At 31.7% G+C, this 22,697-nt stretch overlaps 2 protein-coding genes across 2 annotated transcripts; both read left to right on the forward strand.

The window, feature by feature from the left end:
* Nucleotides 1-5,048: 5,048 nt before the first annotated feature.
* Nucleotides 5,049-7,051, forward strand: Bm8377 (Uncharacterized protein; the record flags this gene model as incomplete). Its single annotated transcript, XM_043081043.1, has 4 exons — nt 5,049-5,201; nt 5,454-5,699; nt 6,066-6,209; nt 6,422-7,051. The coding sequence occupies 4 exons, from the start codon at nt 5,049-5,051 to the stop codon at nt 7,049-7,051; spliced, it is 1,173 nt and encodes a 390-aa protein (XP_042936977.1).
* Nucleotides 7,052-15,969: 8,918 nt separating this feature from the next.
* Nucleotides 15,970-21,940, forward strand: Bma-pyk-1 (Pyruvate kinase, M2 isozyme, putative; the record flags this gene model as incomplete). Its single annotated transcript, XM_043081044.1, has 13 exons — nt 15,970-16,094; nt 18,365-18,480; nt 18,562-18,653; nt 18,791-18,910; nt 19,008-19,194; nt 19,600-19,739; nt 19,932-20,062; nt 20,212-20,408; nt 20,573-20,679; nt 20,901-21,067; nt 21,329-21,447; nt 21,549-21,674; nt 21,897-21,940. The coding sequence occupies 13 exons, from the start codon at nt 15,970-15,972 to the stop codon at nt 21,938-21,940; spliced, it is 1,671 nt and encodes a 556-aa protein (XP_042936978.1).
* Nucleotides 21,941-22,697: the final 757 nt, after the last annotated feature.

Consider the following 22,697-nt stretch of genomic DNA (forward strand, 5'->3'; position numbering starts at 1 on the left):
TCAATAACTTTGAACTATTTAGACATGAAATACTATAATCAATAATTCTGAACTATTTATAGCAAAATAGATGTGAAATACTATAAAAGATACCAGGTAAAATAAACTTAAATGATCAAGCATTAAAGAATATTATCGAGATCAAGAAGTTGTTATTGATAAATCTCATGGTAATCAGTTGAGAAGTGATTGTAGTAAGCTTCACTCTGTACATATGGAGAAGCAATATACCATAATACAACTTCATTTTAAAATCAATTATAGCTTGTTTTAAATGACTTATTATCACTAATTACTATACATAATTCATCCTTACTTCAGAGGAAGAAAGAGAGAAGAGAGAGAAAGAAGTCGCTAAGCTCAGCCATTTTCATTTTTCATTCATCAAGCAATATTTTCAGCCTACTTGTTAAATCAAGTTGTCAATGGCAAAAGAATGGCACTCTGGACGAACATTTTTTTTCTTTACAATTATTATTTTTAACTTTTGAACGGAATGACTTCATGCTCTCTTCGAAAGATAAATGAAAGCTATTTTGATTTTATATATTTAGAAGATCAATAAAATTCAAATGGATTTAATTAATCAATCTAATTGAATATATTCTGATATAATTAATATATGTACTACTGTTTACTCTACTACTTCAGCATGAAGGCATGCGTACATGTTTTACTTTATTTTCTGATACATTGTCAGCGATTTATGTTTAGATAATCTCATTGATAACAGTTTCATTCGAAAAGTGATGTCATTATTATCATAATAACCGGAAACCGTACTACATACACAGATAAAGAATGGAAAGGAAAAAGTAAAGATTTTCGTATTGTTTACTTCTTCGGCGGTTTAAACTGTTTATTAGCGACTCGTTGATTGAATTTCTTGTTCAATCCATTTGAAAGATAGAATTTGATGATGAATTATTGGGACACTGGGACTTTCAAACATCTGAAACATACAGAACAGAGTGTTAATCCTAGTGGTGATAGACATTATAGAACTGAGACAAAAGCGCGCAATTGACCAGAAAGCGATGGTTTGGGTTTCAAATTTATCTCACTATATCTTGTGTTTAGTAATCAAGTACTTATATTTCATTGCATTCTTTTTTATTGCCTTCTTATTTACTAAGCAAAATTTTTGTCTTTATAAAAAGTATTTTAGTTATTGATTTCAGTTGTTTCAATATGAACAATTTAGTATATACATAGTGAGTGATATATTAAACTTCTACTGGCTAAAAAAGGATCGAGAATGTCAATCACTTTACTAGTGACGTAATCAAGATTTGTCTAAAATGCAAAAATGAATTTAACGTTTCCAAAACTTCATCTCGAATAATTGAATTCTATCTTAAAACTATTCACAAAACCATTTCTTTGCTATTATTTCTAATAATTATAGCTAAATACTGTCATAACACATTACAGTAATATCGATCTATTTATAAACAAGCAAAGGCTTTTTCAATTTATTTAATTCCGATAATTCATTTAATTTTATTTTTGTTCCATTTTCAGCAATAAATACTTACATTTGGACTGTTTATTTACAAAATCTTAGAAAAACGGCAACATTCCAATGTATATTTGTTCCTAAACAATTATTCCTATAAACAAAATTTTTTTGTCACAACGGAACAATCACTTAAACTTAGGTTTAATGATAACCGAATTCTGAAGAAATTGTCTAAATGTGAATTTCTGATAAACAGTTTATCGTTTTGTTCCACTGTAATCAGAAAAAAAAAAAAAAAAAAAAAAACGTAGTAAAAAAATGTTCAAAAATTGACATCAGTTGTGATTTTTAGGAGACTTACAGTTTTGAGAAAAATGGATTGATTTATTGGAAAAGAAGAAACGAAACTTTTTTGATATGAAAATATCGATGTACGCTAAATTTTACGATATAAAAAAGTATTTCTGATATTGTTTTCAAAACTTCGCAAATATCTAAACATTCAGAAAAATGAAAAATTCGTAGATGAATCAAAAATTGCTACAATATTATATTGTTTTAATTTCATTTATTTCATTTCACTGCAAAAATTTTAATTTTGAAAATACTTTCGTTTCTTTTTATAATAATTTTTGTAGAAATACATAACGTTATGGTAATTTTTGTATAATGTTTTATTACAATTTCAAATAAAAATACAATTTTGTAATGTTTATAAATGAGCCTTTTTGTTTTTTAATTTTGATTTTTGAGTTTATTCTGAATGAGAAAAGAGCTATTGATAAATGTTAAAAATAATAAATCTTAAACTATTTCTGAGTCCAATAATCAAATGACCTTACTGTAAGCTTTATTAATTTTATTGAGCAGTGACAATCATACTTAACAACATACTTCCTTATTAGAAATATATAAATTTGATAAGTATGGTAAAAATAGATGCATCAGTCAGCAACTACTGCATAATATATACTTCGGATTAAATCTGAGTAATTTGTGTCTTTCATTCACTTTTTAGTTCTAATTTTAGTTTCTTCGCTTAATTAGCAATGTGGAATATTAGGAAATCTCAACTATTCGAGTATGAAATGAAACTGTTCCGTTGTTTTTTGTCGATTCTTTACAAATCACAATTTTAATTAATTAAATTAATTGACGAATCCGTTATTTGTTTATTTATTTAATGTTTAATATAAAAATTTGAAGATACTTTTGAATTTGACTATTATTGGAAAGTCATTTCCATATTTTTCCAATTGTAGAATGTATGACCATTATAAAAAGTAAGTAATTATTGATTACTGAATACTTAGCTGATTAGGTATAATAATGACCTACCAGTTTGCAGACATCTTATGTTAGCCTTTGGCCTAGGTATTCTGTAAACTCAAAACTGTAGTGCTTTTTGAATGAGATATTGTTATAATCTTCAAATTGTCTAGCATTTCTACCTTTCTATTGCACAATTTTTTAGTTTAAATTAGAGAGGTGATGTAGTCCTTCATTTGAAATCTTCTTTTCAAACTATGAGTAAATAGCCAAGTGCTGCATGTCGAGGTCGTTTTTTTCTCTCAATTTTCAAATAAATGCTAATGTTTTGGGACTAGTCCATTCTCGTTTATTCCTCAGAGCATATACATCTTTTGCTTGTTAAAAAACACACATCTAAAAGTTGCACTGTTCATTTATTCATGCATTTTATAAATGTTTCAGTTTCCAACTTCACACTTAAAAATTTTTTGATGTAAACGGCATTAGTTAAATAACTGTTCATCATTAATTTCAATTTAATATCAACAATTTAATGCTAATTAAATTGAAAACTGCCTTTTAATTATAGTACTATAATTAAAAAGCAGCCTTAAAAAATTGAAAGTTCTTCTTAGATAATAATAATAAGTTTAATTTTGAAGTTTTAAAATCATATTCATTCGCTTACAGTTATATAATGAAATCAGTGAAAACTATTTTAGCGAATATAAGATGAGCGTGGCTTAGTTTCTTTGCTCTTAAAGTGAGCCAAAACATTCTTGATATAGTAGTATCTTTAACTTACAAATCTTTTAAAGTATATTAGTTATAGGTCAAAAAGCAGTTATCTCTACGTACTAGCAAAAGTACCAAAGTTTATGAATTCAAGTTCTCTGTTAAGAACTCTTCAATTCAAAATCTTTGAAATGAAAGAAATTGTATATAACTTTGTACTGATTCGTAATAGTCTGTAAAAACAGATTGTATAACAAGCATGCTAATGCTTAATTTATTAGTATGCAAGTAAACTTTTGGCTAATGCCCCAAAAAAGGCTAAAAAAAAATTTTTGCTTTGGACCATTAAACATAATACCTCTGAACCACCAATTAGCAGGTGATATCTTATCACGTCAGTCTTGATCTCACTGATATCATCGTGATGGATGAAGATAGAGAACGATTTTAATTATATGATAACTGATCCCTTTCATCTAATTCAATTCCAAAATCTTCCTACTTCGTTTATTTTTTATTGATTGGAATGTATTAGCCTTATTTGATGTATCAATGTAATTCGCATCATTTCATCGTTAATTAATACCAATAAATAAAGTCAAAGTTAATGAACGTCTAGATTAACTTGAAAATGTAATTTATTCCTTAGAAATTTTATTTTAACCAATGTCTTTTTGATAATTTCTAATTCATTCATTTTTTTAGTTTCAAAATCTTTGAATGAATTAATTTGAACAAAATGTTTATTAGTGAATGAACATATTGCATTGTTTTATAATTTAAAAAGACTTTCCTTTGACTTTGACTTGTGTTGATAACTAAGAGAAGAGAAATTTTTTAATCCATTTGAAAATTCGTATCTTCTGACACTTTTCGACATTTTTTTTCTTTGTTTTTGAATGGCACATTTCAGCAGAAATGAATTCCTGTTATCTTTTTACTAAAGCAGCTTGATAATTTTGCTTTCAACACAACTCTGCCAATTAGTTCTAACGACAAGTTTTAGTTTTTTCCAATATATCAATATTTTTTAGATTTCAACTTTTCATGAAGTATTGCCATAGTTCAAAGGTCGAACTAGATACGGTGGTGAAGGTTGAAAAGACACAAAGTAAAATAGAAATGCATCAAAATTGTTAAAAAATCAACCTTTTATGTGCCAATAAAATATGCCCCCAAAATTGTGGGCTATCTTATTCGTAATGAAGAGTTTGGCACTTAACTCATTTATTTACATTTGTTTCCAAGTTGTGTTCGCATTTTTCCTATCCTTGTAATTTCCTGCACCTTGGCGCTACTTTGTTATAATGCGCCACTAATGCTATATCCTATTATTACCTGTTGCTTAGCACCATTGTTAATAAAAACCAGAAAAGTCATCAGCGAGCATAAATTAGTCTAATCGAATTATTGTCGGAAGTGGTAAAGGGTTAAGAAATGTTTAAATAAACCAAGAGCTTGATCAGAATATAAAGATATGAATTGTTTTGATTGCTTTTAACCATTCAGCTATACATGCCACATGTGATGAAGTGAAAGGTGACCTCAACCTGACCTGAAATTACAGGAAAGAATGCAAGATGCAAGCTGATAGCTGCTAATGAAGTTACTGGTGATCCACGATGAAAGTTCCAAAATTTTGGGACATCGCTATCTTAATTCACAAATTTCACTTTATCTCGGTCTACTACAACTTACCATTTGCATTTGGGCTATGGCACAACATTTCTTTTCACTTTTCCGTTACAATCAGGTATCCACGATAGTGCGCAAAGCCATCAAAAATACGTGTACTTATAAGAAAGATAAGAAGCAAGTAAATACGGAATTTTTTATATTCAAACTGAAAATTGAAGACGAAAAGTGAATTAATGTGAAGAAATAAATTTCTTTTTGCTCTAGCCTCTAACACAATGGAACTAATAGTTTCACTGAACTTTGGTGCGAGACAATATCTCTACTGATAGAGTGCAAACTTTCAAAGTTTAATTTAAATCAATTTCAGATACTGTTCTGTGATTTCATCAACGGAACAGAACCCGTTTTACTGGTCGGTGTAGACATCATCATTTTTGACATCGGCTTGTTTCACTCATTATGGGGTATTGACAGTTGCGTAGCACAGCATCTGGATGGTGGATATGGAAGGTTCATGTGGTGTGTTTGTCACATTCTTGCCTTTGCCATATGCCTGCCATTTGCATTCGTATCAAGACCAAGGCCTTACTCATTATGGCCTCTTCTTATCCAGGTAATATTATGCTGGTATACCGAAGAAGTGATCATACCAAATTATTTGCATACGATCTTCGGTCTGGGCCTGTATATAACAGAACTTGTCTTTTTTGAATAAAAAGGTTTTGTATGTGACATCTAAACAATAAACACTTTGAATTGGATTGGGATGTTAAAATATCGATTAAGTTAAAAAAAATAAGAATAGTATAGAGATGACAAGTTCAATGGCCTTAAACTCTTCCTATTATATTTCCCTTTTGGGACACAGTTTCTTCAGCACAACAGTTCATATCATTTTCCTTTTTCCTTTATGCTCTAACAACGCTTAGTTGAAAAATGTCACAAATGCACAATACAAAGGATTCTCATTACTTTTTAGCAAAGTGCCTATGGGGTCGGGTTGCTGATTTTAAGTTTGGCTGCTCTACCGAGGGTCTTGCCGACATTTACCGGTGATCAAAACAGTGCTTCACTTTTATCGGTGTCTATTTATGCTACTGGCGCATCACTGAACTTCTTCCTGGTATTACTTCCCATTATTGCAAGCAGTTCTTTACAACTTGACATTATTAAATTTGGAAAATGAAAAGATAACGCACGTAGAAGTAATTAATTCATTACAAATAAAGCAAATAAAATAGATAAATGTCAAAGTTCAACTCTTCTTCAGTTAGAAATTTTATGAAATTCTTTGGTTTTGGATGACTTTGGTGACTTTTCTAAATTTATTTTCAGTTGTATATCTATTGGCATTGGTACTGGCACGTAGAAGCGATGTGGAATTCAGCACGAAAGCTACGCCTCAATCGCATCAATTCAGTAAGGAAGCGACGCACACGTGGGACATCGCTCGAATGTGTCAACGTTACCGATGACACTGCTCTACAGCACATTCAGCCACAAAACTCACTCTTCCATGTTCAACGTGTCACTTCACGGAAACCTCTAACCGAGTCCTATCAAGAATGCGTTGCTGCCGTTATGTCCGAAAATTTGTTTAAAACAGAGAATTTTGTGAATCACGATAGTAACGAGTATCACGGCTTGCATTCAACAAATAAGTGCCCGAAATCATGTGATAAGCGTAATGACGCACACGTGACAGATTGTGATGACGCAGAAGAGTTGCGCCAAGCTGTTAGTCACAATAGAACAAATTGTTACAAAAAGTTAACAAGCCAGCGTAACCCGTGCAACCATAGGGTTAGAAGCCAAGTAAGGACTTCTGGCCTACAATCACTTTATTTGCTCTCCCACTACACGCCTCTTATGACTGTCCCGTGGCGTCCTTGTCATCCCTCCGTTCAAAATACCAAATTTATACGACATTTCAATGTTTCACAGCGAAGTTCTTTGATAGGTTAGTCCCCGTACCACCTGACGACATTGAGCAGCGCCTTATAAACGCATTCACTGCTTTGTGCTCATCGAAAATTCTTGAAAGTGCACAGTTAATGATGAATGATAGCATTTTAAAGGTGCTATATTTATGGCAATTAATATTTAAATAAAATTGGAAGAGCAATAAATCGGGGAAAATATTAGGAAGAAGAAAAACAAAACATGTTAAAGAATTAAAGTGAAAAATTTTGGTTTAAAAGAATAAACTACTGATTTATTGTTGAAAGTATTAACATTTTCAAGAATCAATACTCAGTGTTTTTTGAATAGGAAGAACTGAAGGAAAATTAGCATTTAAATAATTTTATTCCAAATTTTATTTTGAATGAGCTTTCGCAAGAATTCTAGAATGACTCATCCATTAGTTTAGAAATCCATTAGTTTCTGTTTATTTTTATTTTCATGGGCTCATAAATTGCATATTATTTGAATTATCTATGAAACAGTGTATGTAAATATTTATGTAAAAAGAGTTGGAAGGTCTTCCCGTATTAATTTTCTTGAAGTGAATGGTACCAAAACAAAGTAAACTTTATCTAGACTAAAATGTTATGTTGAGTCAAAGGTCATGAGAGCAATAGTTCGGAAGATTTTTATTTTGAAAAGCACAAAAATATAAGTTGAAAAATGACAGCAACATAACTTTTTTTGAATCTTCTGCCCGAAAACAAAAATGATTAATCAGCTAAATATTCTTCAACCAATAAGTTTCTGCCATGGAACATTTATGTTAGCATTTATGTACTAACTGATTAAGAAATTCTGTTTTTTAAAAAAAATAAAAAACTAAATTATTTTAACTAGAACTATCAAGCAATTTTAAGAACGACACTATATAATATAGGTTAGAAATGTGCGGTAGAATGCAATTTTGTAGCAGTACAATGCGCAGTTGTCATTCACATAGTTTAGCATATATAGTAAAAAAGATGAATTAGAATTGAACAAAAGGGAGAACTATTTTTTATTGCTTTTCAAGTTTTAGCAGTTTATTTATTAATTTGCAGAACTTTAGAAATATAAGCACTACGACTTGTTTAAGTGTAGAACTTTCTAAGATAATAAATAATTTAATAATTAGCCATGTTTACCAAATTTCAAATTCGTGTCAAACTTTACAAACTTTTGAAAATAAGAAAACAAATCGTAAAATATTAATTTTAGAAGGAAAAATTCCCTTTTTCTGTCTAATTCAATGCATTAGTTATTCATGCAACAATGATCAAATGATGAGGCGAATAATTTATTTTTATCGAAAAATTTGTCAAATTTATCTTATTATAACTATCCCAGCGTTCCACAACTTAGCAAATTTCAATACAGTAAATGACTAAGTAACTATCTTTAACTACGAATTATAATCTCGGCCTTAACTCCTTTCTTCTGGCTCACTGCGAATTACAATCTCGGCCTTAACTCCTTTCTTCTGGCTCACTGCGAATTACAATCTCGGCCTTAACTCCTTTCTTCTGGCTCACTGCGAATTACAATCTCGGCCTTAACTCCTTTCTTGTGGCTCACTGCGAATTACAATCTCGGCCTTAACTCCTTTCTTCTGGCTCACTGCGAATTACAATCTCGGCCTTAACTCCTTTCTTCTAGCTTATCAATTGTATTTAATTCACTAAATTGCATAAAGCTGCAAAACAAACGGAAAACTTTTCACCACTTAATAACAAAATGTAAGAGATAAGAAAAGGTTTCGAAACGTTTCTGAAATGTCATATGGAAACGCAATAAAAGTTCTGTTATGTCAATTTTTCATTTTATAATGTTAGCAATAATCTACTGTGGTGCACTTTGACATAATGTAAATTTGCGTGAATTATGGAAAATATAAAATGGAAGTGTAAAAATTTAATTTGGTATTGGAATTCTTGAAGCAATGGTTATAACTGGTGGTTCCTATAATTAACTGAAATGAACTCTTTGTTAACTATCAGCAACGCTGTGCACTTCCGATGATGTCTTATCCTTACGTGGAGCAGTTCCTCGTTTCACTTTATGATGATGAGATACGATCATCTGTGAATTTGTAGATCTTTGAGTTAGGTTAGATATGCTCCAGCAATTCCATCTGCTTCGAATTTGGATTAGTAGACTTGTTTGATGAAAGGCAACGAATTATTTCCTTTTGGCAATTTTTTGGAACTCAGTTCTGTTTTGAAACAAAAATGAATGAAAGTCAGTTAATTCTCATTAAGTCATACAACCAACATTCCAACTGAATTATTTTGTCCTGAACAAAACTATATAGAATTCATAAAAAAGTGATCTCTTGTCCATCACATCCATTCGATAGAGCTCCTAATTTACACGAATAAAAATTACAACGGTTAATTTAATAAGTCGATCTTGATGTTCTCAAAAACCTACAATCTGGCATTTCCTCGATTGTTTAGGATTTCTTTACTATTAGTAAGAAACATTTTATATAAACAGTGCACAGGAACTCTACAATACTGAAATTCGAATTTCAATTTTCATTAACCGATGGCGTTGAAGTATTTATTTGTTCAGTGTTATTCTGATCACTGGGAGACAGAAACGCTCATCAGAAGCTAGCAGCACTTTTCAGAAAATTTAATTCAGTATGAAGCTTTGCAGTAAATTTAATTCAGCATGAGTCTCAGACAATACTTCTGGACTGCTTATTAAGAGTAAAAAGAAGCCTAGCAAGTGACATGTGCTTACTGCTTCCACATTTCAAAATACACCGAGATACTTCCATGTCGTCAAGATCAATCCGGGATACAAGTCAACCACCCAATCAACCAGCATGCATCACCACCCCGTCATCACACCACTACGTTCATATTGATTGCACTGTGCTCACTATGCGTCGAATGCGCCTATTGACTACAGGCGCACATAGTACTACACGACTGCCTGTTTTCGCTTTCCTTTTTGCCTGCCACCTTTTGCTTTCTTACTGTCAAGCAATTTCCATCTATGCGAAGTCACTTCAATCAATAAAGCTTTGATGTTGAAGCATAAAGTGGAATTGAATGAACTGATTTCATTGAGGCGAAATTGGATGCTTGCATAAACAAAGTTAGCCTCATCTTGGCTTGTGGTAAATCGATAGCAATGAGTGAATCCTGTACACTTTGGCTTCAGCTTAGTGCTTTATCCTTTATGATAATTGTTGAGATGTAGTCAAGCAAATATTTTTGTTATTGCTATTGAAATGAGTCGCTTTTTTCTTCCTTGATGGCAAATAAACAATGATGAATTTCAAAAAAGAAAAAAGCCTATGATTAGCTGAAAAATATACAAACAATACTTACATGTGATACGTACGAATAAATAAGCCTAGGGACTGAGAAATATCGAATCATACAATTTTTAATTTACTAATAAGACATATTGTGCTGTTTGACTTTTTCTAAGGGAAATCGATGGTTAGTATATTTACTTAAATGATGAAGTACTAAGTTTACATATGGTTGCCATAAAATTGAAAGCAATCTCAAGAAAAAAATTGCGTACTACTATAACTTTAAGTCATATTAGCAAGTTTATAAAATTCAATAAATTACTAAATTTTTGTTTCAGTTGGCAATATTGTTCATACCTTCTTCTAGTGATAAGTTTTTATCAGTCATACATTTGACACATCATATGAAATTTCTTAAAAAGTTTTTCATGTTTTGATTCTTTAGTAAGATAGAATTAGATGGCACTGAATCATAAAAAAACGTATATTTGTTGAATTGAATTTCTTTCTTGTGTGACATTTATTTCCATCAATTCCATATATTCAGCAGGAATTAAATATTGCAGTTGTTTTAGCACAATAAATCATTTTCAAGATTGCGGAGCTTTGATTAAAATTGGACTTTTTGAACTAAACAAACAAAAAGACAACAATGTCTGATGTACGTCGTTTGTTCACTTTAATTTGAACGGTGGAAGAAGTTAAATTATCTCTAATCATCATTCTCCTATAATAGGTAACTATCGGAAATCTCCAGAGTACATATATGAATATGTAGTTACTATGACAAGGTCATGATCTAAAAGAGGAATTTAATCGTCCGAGATTTTTAATCAATCAGTTCAGCTCCTTGTTAAAACAATTATATCAATACATGACTCAGTGATATGGTTTATTTTGGAAAACGCTTTAAAACTATTTTTTGTTATGTCAAATGAATCCAAAAATGAGTAAGAAACAAGGAACTAAATGCCTTTATGCTTTGTCCTAGCTTTCTCGTAAATTTTACAAAAGCAATGTCACATCTTTTTTGCCAAATCTTTCACATTAAACAAAAATCCAGTTGAATGTTTTAGTTTTTTGACGAAAATCGAAAAAAAAAAATATGATTATATCTAAAAAGTAGCCTAAAACATTTTTAACTTAATTTTAACAATAGAATTACTTTTGTGATTGTCCTAATTCGCATTGTATGCAATATTCACTAGGTTAAAACTGAGCTAACTTAAACATTGATATTTCTAAGGAAGAACAGATGAGATGAAAAATGATACCTTCTTCGGAATCGGTATGATATCTTTCTGATCTCTCATCCTTTCGAGCCACTATATTCCTTGAAAAAATAACTTTTGGAAAATTATTTTTCATCTCCCATCATTCATCGATTAATAATTTTCCATCATGATGTACAACACCAGCTTCAAGTCTCTTTTCATATTTATATTTCCTGTACAGTTATTCGATTTTCATCCAAAGTTCACGCTACTTAGTTCAATTTCTTTACAACTACCACATTTGTTTGCAATTTGTTTCAACTGTTGTGGATCTTAAAAGTTTTAAAGTATTAAATTTTCTAAAATTGAATTTTTTTATTATCCCTTTTCATCGTATTGTTTAGAAGTAGAATTAGCAAAGTTATAAAGTTGGGACTGTCAATCAGTAAATTTTCTTAAAAATCATTAGAAAGTACTAACCAGTAACCAATCTATTAGCCAAGAAAATGAGAACTGCTTGAGAAGGCTTCATTCAAGGTCTAAAATGCATGGAATTTAAATTCAATTATAATCAAAATAGCTTACCTCACTCAAGTTACCCAATTGAAGTTGCATGCGATCAATTTAAAGACTGCTTTTTTTTTCCCTCTTCTAGTGCTCATATCCAATGAAAATATTACAGTTTAATTCATTTCTTTCAATCTGTGTAACACTCCGTCACCAGTCGAAAGTTACTAATTTGTCTCAGTTTTTTCCTTTCTAAACATTAAAACATTAAAAATTGCTGGCATTATATTTTTTATATTTTAATTAATTTATTTCATTGCTTTCTTTTGTTTTTAGCTTTTTGATAAAATGACGCAACGTTTAGAGAAGACCGTCCTTTAGGCTACTTGTGCTCTTCAACTCGATGAACCATCTAACACTTTCGTTAGTTTCTTGGCCTTCATTTTTTTGTTTATATGAGCATTTAGCAATCAAAAACAGCGTTAAATATAAGCCAAATAAATGTTTGAAACCAAAGAAACATTTAACATTTATAAGTAAGTAAGTAGAGCATACTTAGTTGAATTTAATTACTATATAAAAAAAAAAAAAACAAACAAAACAAAAAAAGACATGCATGGCTCATTCGCTTACGAAGCTTTAGGAGAGAATTCGAGAGCTGGGATAGTAAATTATCCCATTTTTATATCAGTAAAAAAGTGTTATATTTTTTTGATCTGTATTTCTACAATTCAAGCAATACTCTTGACAACATTGACCATTTCACTGCTAAAAATAGACAAGTAAATTTTGTTCTTTTCATTAATTAATCTATTATTGGACTCTGTTTTTGTCCAATATTTTCGCTAAATTTTTGATTTATGAAGCTTAGTTCGTTCATCAAACATTTCAGTTGGGTCATCAATTCAATTCATCTATTAGTAAGTTGACAACACTTTATTAATGCTCTGTGAATATATGCAGCTCTCTTAACTCTCAGAAATCCATTTTCCTGCATATATGTACCCCAAATCTATTTTTGCTTATTTGTCAACTAGGATAAAACTTCGTTACTGGTATGCTTCATAGGCAATAGCTATCTAACATATTGTAATCATCGTCTGAAGCAGAAATTCAATAATAGTAGTTGTGATCGATATAATGTTAGTGTTTGGATTTCTTAATTTTGAAATATTAAGTACTCTCTCTATCATCTAATTAAAATTTTACTTCTGATTTTAATAGCTTAAATATGTAATGAATGAATTATTTGGAAATCAATAATTTTAACTGAAATCTTCCTCTAATATCTTTCTTTCTTTTGCAATTTCCCGAATAATATGTTCATATTCTCATCATTTACTGAATTACAATCCTTCATATAGCATTAAAACTTTTCGACAGAAATAAATTTCTGTAGTTCCCTCCTGGAAACTGATTAATCCTCCAATTTTAGCCGATTACTTGAGCCTAGTCCACTGCTTATGCTCAAGTAACCGTTATTTTTGGACAGGAAATTGTTAGTGAAAAAAAGAACCGTTGAATAAGCGAATTTGTTTTGTCATGCAGATGGATTATATTACTAGTGGAGCAGTTGTCATCTGTGTATTTATCCAGGCTTCATTGACTCATCATATGATATTTTAACTTGACCCCCCAGTAATAGTTAAGCAGTAAACATTCACTGCGTTTTACTGCATTTTTTATATTAAACTTTTAAAATGATGCGTAAATTTTCAACTTCCTTTGCTCCTCGAATATAAATAATAAAAAATTTTGCAAATGTTCAAAGTTATTGAAATATAGAAATTTTATTATGTTGAAAAAAGGAAGTAACGAGAAATGCTGCTACATCTCTAGACTTATTCCCCTTCCTTTCTGCTTATTATTACTTCTTTCCAAGCACTTCCATCTCATTTTTTCACGCAAACTTAGTGAAATTTTAGATTGTTTCTTCTTATTTTCCAGCTACCGAAAATTACGTCAGTTTTCGAATTAGAACTCACAATTTTTGTCAAATCATCCACATATTGAGGTTTTTATTGAAATTCAAATTATTTAAGTATGAACTTTGCAAAGTTTTCCTTTCGCTTAAAGTAGTTAAAGAGAGATTCTCTCAGTGTAAGTAGTCTAAAAGGAAATTCTGACATAGAAAATATTGGTTTTCATATTTGGTTCAATAAGAAAATCGTTAAGTTATTGTGAAGTGATTGACATTCCTCGTTCATATCAAAATTTTGAGTAATTGCCTGCCTCTTTTTAGGCGACAAATCGAATGAGCATTTTAGAAAGTAAAGTTAAGTTGATTTTATGGCAGAAATAGTCAAGTGATGCTTATGGAACTGTTCGACTTCACAAACAGTTCCGAAAGAGATCTATCTCCGACCTCTTTCGCTGAAATATTTTTTTTTTCCACCGCAAATTATTTACTTTATTTGGTATATGGACAGACAAAGAGAGATACACACACACACACACACACAAACACACAATGTGTATATGAAAAGGATAGGAGCGCTCCTTATACACTCATTCAGGCGCTCTTTCCCATCATTGTTTACAGCAATAGTGCTGCTTACTTCTGCGACTGCGCTGAATCAAAGGTCTTTGTGTCCTAGTGACACAGTTATTGTCTGAACTATGCTGATGTACGTACTTTAATTGTGCTAGCACACATCGTCTCATCTCATTACTTAGCAATGTTATCTTACCTTGCACTCCAGTTCAGATAAGCAATCTGTTTATTGATTTGTTATGTGCAGAATATGTGAAAATTTGGGAGACAGTTATGCTCTTCCCGCAATGATAGATGAATGTAGAGGAACAGTGACAACAAATGACGATGACCTTTGGAGGAAGAGATGAGTGTAGATATGTTGCGAGAATATTGAGAAGGAATGCAAGTGTGAACTTTCGTTGGAACGGAGAGGGAAACTGGGCGGAGAGTGTATCTCAACGGGTTACGGGCAAAACAGGAAGCAAGTGCATCATCATCCTCAGGTGCTCTCAGTAAATGTATTGATGGGTAAGGAAGTACACCTGTTCGCTCTTCTTTCTCTCTTCCTCTTTCCCTTCATTTATACATTTCCATTGTTTCAATGAAAAATTAGATTGAAAACTGAACAGTGCACTTTGAAAATAACGAATTTCGGCACAACATTTACTTATGTGAGGCACATTTCAATTTCAAACTTTCTGAAGTGGGTATGTGGATTAGGTAGGAGATAGTGTATGAAGTGCTAAGGATTGAAATAATGAAATCCTGAAATTCATAGGTTTATTGTTCCCACGTCATCTTTTGTTTAAACGAAAACGTAAAAAAATATTTCTCTTCTTTCCTGTCTTTTTTTTTTTTATGAAAAGAAGAAAAACTAATTCACATTTAAAGCTTTGTTTGAAAGCAAGAATCGTTTTGCTTCTTGTCATCCTTACAGTTAAACGTATTTTGTTGTGTTAGGAATATTTATTCATTTATTTAGGAATTATTATTAGTTATTTGAAAGTTTTACGACGAGTTTTGTCTTTTGATTTCTCTCTCCAATTTATAGGAATATGAAAGTGTAAAAAAAAAAAAAAATCTTCCAATATAGTATCAGCTGATTCATTTTAATTTGAACTCTTTTCTTTGCAATATGGTACACAAGTTACCATTGAGATAAGACCGATTTTATCATTTTTGCTAGCTTTATTGGGGAATTGTTTCTCTAGGTTATCTTAAAAATGATAAACTGATTATAATTTCTTGATTGCCTGAAAATTATGTGAAAGGCATTTTCCTAGTAATCAATAGTATTATTATTATAAAATTTAATTTTATTAAATTAAGAGATTAGTTACAAAAAAAGTGAGTGAGATCGATATGTTGATAAGGGTCAGAAACATCGACTCGAGAATATTCCTTCGAAAATAAAAAAAGAAAATTGATTACTAATAAAATTTCCCAGGAACAACATTGTAAGAGAATGAAGGAAGAAGACGACGAAGTACACAGCATCAATTTCAAGCAGCCAAAAGGGTTAAGTGTCACTGATGACCAATTGTGGCGTCGAATGACCATCGAAGAAGAACAAAGCGGAGAATATTTCCGGTTCGTTATGATTACACTAATGCTTTTGCTCTCACTGTCCTGTGTTAACAATAGTCTTATTTGATTTCAATTTCTTTTTGAGATTATAACTGGAAGAAATTCAATTGGACTAGCAGTAATTGTATTATAGTTATTTACTTCACTTGTCTTTCATGTTTGTATTAGAGGATGCAAAAGGTTTCTTTTTTTCAAAACATCTAAATTACTAGTTTCTTTAAAGAATGTACTCTCGAAAAATATTGAGGAACTGTGGAATTTCTTTTTATTCCTCAAACATTAGAAGTTTATTAATGCAAGAAGTGAAGTTGACTAATAGTACAGACTGAGAAGTTTAAGATTAGCAACCACAGTACATTTATAAATCATCGTTTTGTTGTTAATGGCATTAAGGGCAAGGAAGAGGAAAACAGAAAAGATGAGAGAAGGAATATTTTATCTTCCAAAGCAATAAGATACTGATGTTAAAAGGTCCTGCAAGCATTTCATTCACATCCTCTTTCTTCAAAAACAGCTATACAGCTATGACTCATATCTTCCAAAGCAATAAGATACAAAAACTTTATAAGTTTTGATTTTAAAAAAAAGAAATATTGCAAAGTTGAAGATCAGCAATAGCAGCAATAAAAGTAACAATTGATATTTACTTTTCTGTTTGACAAACACAAAATTTCGGTTTAATTTCTCATCTCATCTTATCAGAGTTCTGTAAAATGCTAAGGGATAACACTGGTAGGACCACTGAGATTGATAGGAGCTATTAAAGTGACACAAAAATTTGCTATAGTAAGAATAAAGGTATCTCCATTTGATGTAACTTTAATTAGCTGCAGCTTGAAGGGTAAATTAAAATTTTAATAAGATCTAGTTATCAGAGGTATGTCGGTCAGGCATTCAAAAAATAACTAACCAATAAGGAACCGATGGAATTAGTCTAAGGATTAGAGAGCAAAGATCGAAAGAGAACTCAGTTCAAATAAATTCAGATGAGATGGATGGATGATATCAAATTCATTCGTACTATGACTAATGCGTGTATGCGTGACACTCTTCTCCACAGAGTGTGGTAGGTGGGAGGGTTGGAACTGTTTGAATAATTGCAATGATTTGGACATAAAAAAGGGTCTCGCTAGAGTTGCTGGCTCTTCAGAGCAGCTCTTCTTCTTATGGCTTTCAGTGTGTGCTGTGTGACGTGTCAAGTGGAGGAGGAAGAAGGGAGTGTGTTGATTTGTCTTCAAAGGTGCTGTAGATATTTGTGATGGTAGATATTTCAAAGTGTTCCTACTCTGATTCATTCTATTTGTAGCTTCCCCTGTAAGAAAGTTAAGATATGAGACCACCGCAACATAACAATGACGATAAAGAACTCATGTTAAAATATCGCAGTGGTTATGATCGCTTAATTTCGTTAGTTTTTTTTCCTACTGCTTATTTACAGACCGTAACCATCCTGTTGGTCTCCTCTTAATGTTCTTGTTGACAACATTTTGTTGCGTTAAGTTATAATAAAAATCGTAGGTGAAGTGGTCATTTCAACAACTGACAGAACTGTAGAATTCTACAAAATTCTTCAACTGGTGCTAGATATGATTTTGTAGTGCTATTTCGGACTATTTCATCTTTTAACTTCTGTTAGGAACAATCCGTTTTTAACTCAAATAAAGTCTATCTCATTTTGCAAATGATGATAGCATCATGCACTGTTGAGTTGTTTACTTTGTCTCAGATTTGGATGAAAGGAGCTAGCATAGGTGATGTTTCCGTTTTTTGCTTTTCATGTCCATCTAATGCTGGAAAAATGGTTAAATTTAAAATTAACAAAGGTTAGTATATGTCTGGATTAGTACCATCTTATTTATAAGATTTAATAAATAGAATTTCCCGAGAACTGTGTGATGGACTTGCACTGCCAGATGTTACTAAAAGTTTTCTAATTTTCCAACTTTTTGATTTTTTTTCATTTGTTAAATCATTGTTCTTTAAAAAAAATATTTTCTCTGTAAATATACATATTTCATCAACGCAGGTTTTTGATGACTAAGTTAACAAATTTGTTAACTAAACCATTGAATGAACTCAAAACTAATTTTTTATTTGATCCAAACTGATTTCGAGTAATCGATTAATTGGGTTATATTAGCATATCACTAAATTCATGAGTTTGTCACGCCTGTTTTTAAAAAGATGCTTTTGATGTTAATTGTAAAGAAGATTTTATATGATCAGTGATCAATCTTATCGTTACTTATAATAAACTTTAACGTACTTTACAGGCAAGAACAAAAATTGGCACCATTGCCTGAAAGTACAAACTTGGAACATTTATGCAAATTAAATATTCGTGAACAGCCATGTGTGGTTCGAAAAACTGGAATAATTTGTACTATTGGTGAGTATAGATCATCATTTGGCAATCAAATTGTGATATAAAGAAATGTGATATAAGAAGTTAACTTTTAAATGATTGTAGGACCAGCATGCCGAAGCGTGGAGAAATTGCAGGAAATGATTATCAACGGAATGAATATTGCCCGCATGAATTTCAGCCATGGATCATATGAAGTAAGGAGTATGGCCAAAGTCTAATTCTTAACCTCTGCATGTGCAATTTTAAATATTGTAGATGGGAATTCGAATTTTAATAAAAATATTGAGTCAAAAATCAGTTCTGTCCATTTTTTTTTAATTTTTAATTTCAGTACCACGCGGAAACAATAGCAAATGTTCGCTCAGCAGCACACAGTTTCAGCGAGCCACGGTTGGTTGCAATTGCCCTCGATACGAAAGGTCCAGAAATACGTACCGGTCTGCTGAAGGGAGTCCGTCCTTTTTTTTTTTACTAAGTATAAGAATAGCAGTTAATAGCCATGCATCAAAATTAAAGAAATGAAAACTCTCGAAGTCCTTATTATTTAGGGTGCTACTGCAGAAGTAGAACTGGTGAAAGGAAATCGGATCCGATTAACTACTGATCCATCCATGGAAAATGCAGGAACTGCTCAGAACATTTTCGTTGATTATAAGAACATCACTAAAGTTCTGAGTGTTGGCTCACGAGTCTTTATTGATGACGGTCTTATTTCATTAATCGTCAATTCCATCGGTAAATTGTCATTTTCTAATCACACAAAGAAATTGAAATGCTTATAATTTATTGAGCATGAACATATTTAGCGCTGATGGGAATTTTGAGTTTTTGTAAATGAATTTACCATACACATTTTCATGGAAATCACTGTTAAAAAAATCCTTCATAATTTTTGTTGACTTAGATGACATTCCTATACTATGCTATAATGAGAAAAATACAAGTTCAACTGCAAATTCGTATTTTTTTTAACCTGAATTTTTATGTTGCGTTGTTATTTTAGAAGCTTTTGTGTTCGATTCTTCCTTAATCACTCATTATATGAGGTTATTGCACACTTAGTTTTATTAACTGAGTTTATACCTATCTTGAAATGTGAATTCTATTGCATATTCCTTTGAAGATTTATGAGTCTTTTAGAAGATGAAGGTATATTGTGCACCGTTGAAAATGGGGGTATGTTAGGAAGCAGAAAGGGTGTCAATTTGCCCGGTACACCTGTCGATTTACCAGCTGTGTCTGAAAAAGACATCAAGGATTTGCAGTTTGGTGTGGAGCAGGTATTCTTTGTAAATTATCAGGCCAAAAATCAAACGATAGCAGCAAAGAAGTTTACTTTTTTACACAGTAATGGCGCTGAAAATAAAGCATGTGCCATAATTATGTAAGTCCACAAGAAATTTGTTAGCTTATTTGTTTCACGTTATTAACCAGGACTGAGTGAATGAAGCAATTCATTATTAATGTTTCAGAAAGTAGATATTGTTTTTGCTTCATTTATACGCAATGGTAAAGGTGTTAGCACGATAAGGAAGGTGCTTGGTGAAAAAGGAAAATACATAAAAATCATAGCAAAGATTGAAAATCAAGAAGGCGTTGATAAGTAAGTGATTTCTTATCCAACAAGATTATGGAGTGGGAATTTGGAAATTGTATTATTAGTGCCGTAATGTGGAAATAATACAATTTCATGTGTATGAGTCCTTAAAGGTTGTCAGCAAAATTTAGGAGACAGAATGACAATTTTTCTAGAGCCGATGAAATTATTGAAGAAGCAGATGGTGTTATGGTTGCCCGCGGAGATTTGGGTATTGAAATTCCACCTGAAAAAGTATTTTTGGCCCAAAAAATGTTGATTGCTAAATGTAACAAAGCGGGAAAACCGGTCATCTGTGCTACCCAAATGCTTGAATCGATGATAAAAAAGCCGAGACCAACTCGTGCTGAAGGTTACTGGTCTTACATTGCTTTATGAGTTGAAAAAATATATAGGACAGATTTTTAGTAGCACTGATCATTTTTATGCAGTAATAGGTGCATTACTATAAGCATAGTCTTAAAAGTAGTGATATATTTGCGAAGGAATAATTTCAGTTGTTTGAAATCATTTCAGGCAGTGACGTTGCAAACGCAGTTCTGGACGGAGCTGACTGTGTAATGCTTAGTGGTGAAACTGCTAAAGGTGAATACCCATTAGAAGCTCTCAAAATCATGCACGAGGTTAGTTATTCTAGTTATAAACAGTAAATAAATACTCCATCATACCCACTTAGGATTATGATTGTGATAGGATTTTTTTTTATTTTGGGTGACAATAAATATATGTGCATACTTTGTTATGCATCTGCTTTGTTACATCTGATAATTTGTTAGTTTAAATAACATGATCATAAGTTCAAGAATAATGTCAAATGCATTACTTCTAGACAATTCATTTGCAGATCTGCAAAGAAGCGGAAGCAGCGGTGTATCATACGCGATTTTTCGAGGAACTTCTCCACGCAACCCCAAAACCGACGGATATCGCACATACTGTTGCCATTGCAGCAACATCAGCTGCGGCGTCTTGTCATGCCAGTGCAATGATTCTAGTTACTACTACCGGACGGTTCGCTCTAACTGGAAGTCTAAATACATGTTCAGACGATGAGTCCAACAACCTTAAGAACTTTTTTATTTCTTGACTTTAAATCTTACTTCAAATCATAAATCTGACCAAAAACTTTGATATTATTCACGTCCCATACATGCTGTGTTGAAATATTAAAGGTTATATGAGAACATTGTAAGTTAAGCTTGAATAATTACTAATATTTAGTTCTGAATTTCCAATAAAATTCTGCAAAATATAACTGTTTACTTTTATCAGGTCTGCTGATTTGGTATCTCGTTATCGGCCGATGATGCCTGTCTTTGCAATATGCCGGGATGAGCATGTCGCTCGACAGCTTCATCTTTGGCGTGGTATATTTCCGCTTCATTACGGAGGTAAAATTGTTTGCTTCTTTTCCCAAACTATTTCTATTTCTACAGCAAGACATACACTAAAACGTAAATTGGATGAGCCGAAAGATGACTGAATTGTTTAGCAAATCGAGAAAGTGACTGGTCGAGCGATGTCGATGCCCGAATTAATTATGGTATTTCGGTTGGTAAGGACCGTGGTTTTATCAAAAAGAACGACCTGGTGGTTGTCATCACTGGATGGAGACAAGGTTCCTTTGTTCTTATTTTTATAAGCTCAGATGTTTTCATGTCTCGTGTCTTGTGAGCTCTCTTCATCTAAAAATTTTAAAGTCATTTATGTTCGAATACCGAGTTTGAAGCAGTTATGTTTACAACTTAAAAGCAGCTCTAATGAGATGAAATTCAAAATTTCAAATAAATGAATTAATTTTGTGAGGTTATACTATTTGAATAGAAAAGCATTTTTCTAGGCGCTGGACACACGAACACATTACGTATCATCAAGGTACCTTAAAAAATGGTCTGATAGTCGCAGTTCATTTCCAGCTTAGCCTGCTTATTCGCTTAGAAGTCCAGTTCATTTCCAATGTCGATCAATATTATCTCCTATCAACAGCAATCTCTATCCGAATCTCTTCAGATATACTATTTCTAAAAATAAAATTTCTTTTTAGGTAAAATTTTGTAAGCAGATTGTGACTTACCAGATTAATGAATCTGTTTTACGCAGCATTCTTAAATAGGATTATTTACCACGATTTTTTCTAAGTGTGAAGAAGTATTTCTGCTCACAGTCAATGCTATGTTTGCTTAGTATTTAGCTAAATTTTAATAAAACTTGATAAACTTATTAATAGCAATCTTTATGCCTAATAATATTCTTTGTTTTTCCGAAATTTCATACCAGTTTAGGCTTGAGCTCATTAGTTGTTTTCCTTTTACTTTAGTTACTGGAACCGAGATTTATACTGTCACTGAACTTTAATAAAATATGATTACAGTTATTACCGTGTAAAACTTTAATTACAAAAAATCATTTCATGTAAGGAATTCCTTGACTCTTTGACAAGGATTCAGCAATTGGAAAATGCTCTGCTTCGATCTATATTTTTTTTAGAGGATTTTCAGTCAGCAGTAATAAAATGTTCCTGGCAATTCTAATTTCATATGAATTTTGTTTCACTTTTCTAAGCATGTTGTTTCATTTTAGAAATATTGGCATGTGTGCTCAGCAATTTTAAATGTAGGTTGAGTCGGACTACTGTTAACAC

The sequence above is a fragment of the Brugia malayi genome (genome assembly GCF_000002995.4).
Source record: "Brugia malayi strain FR3 genome assembly, contig: Bm_v4_Chr3_scaffold_001, whole genome shotgun sequence".
Taxonomy (NCBI): Eukaryota; Metazoa; Nematoda; class Chromadorea; order Rhabditida; family Onchocercidae; genus Brugia; species Brugia malayi.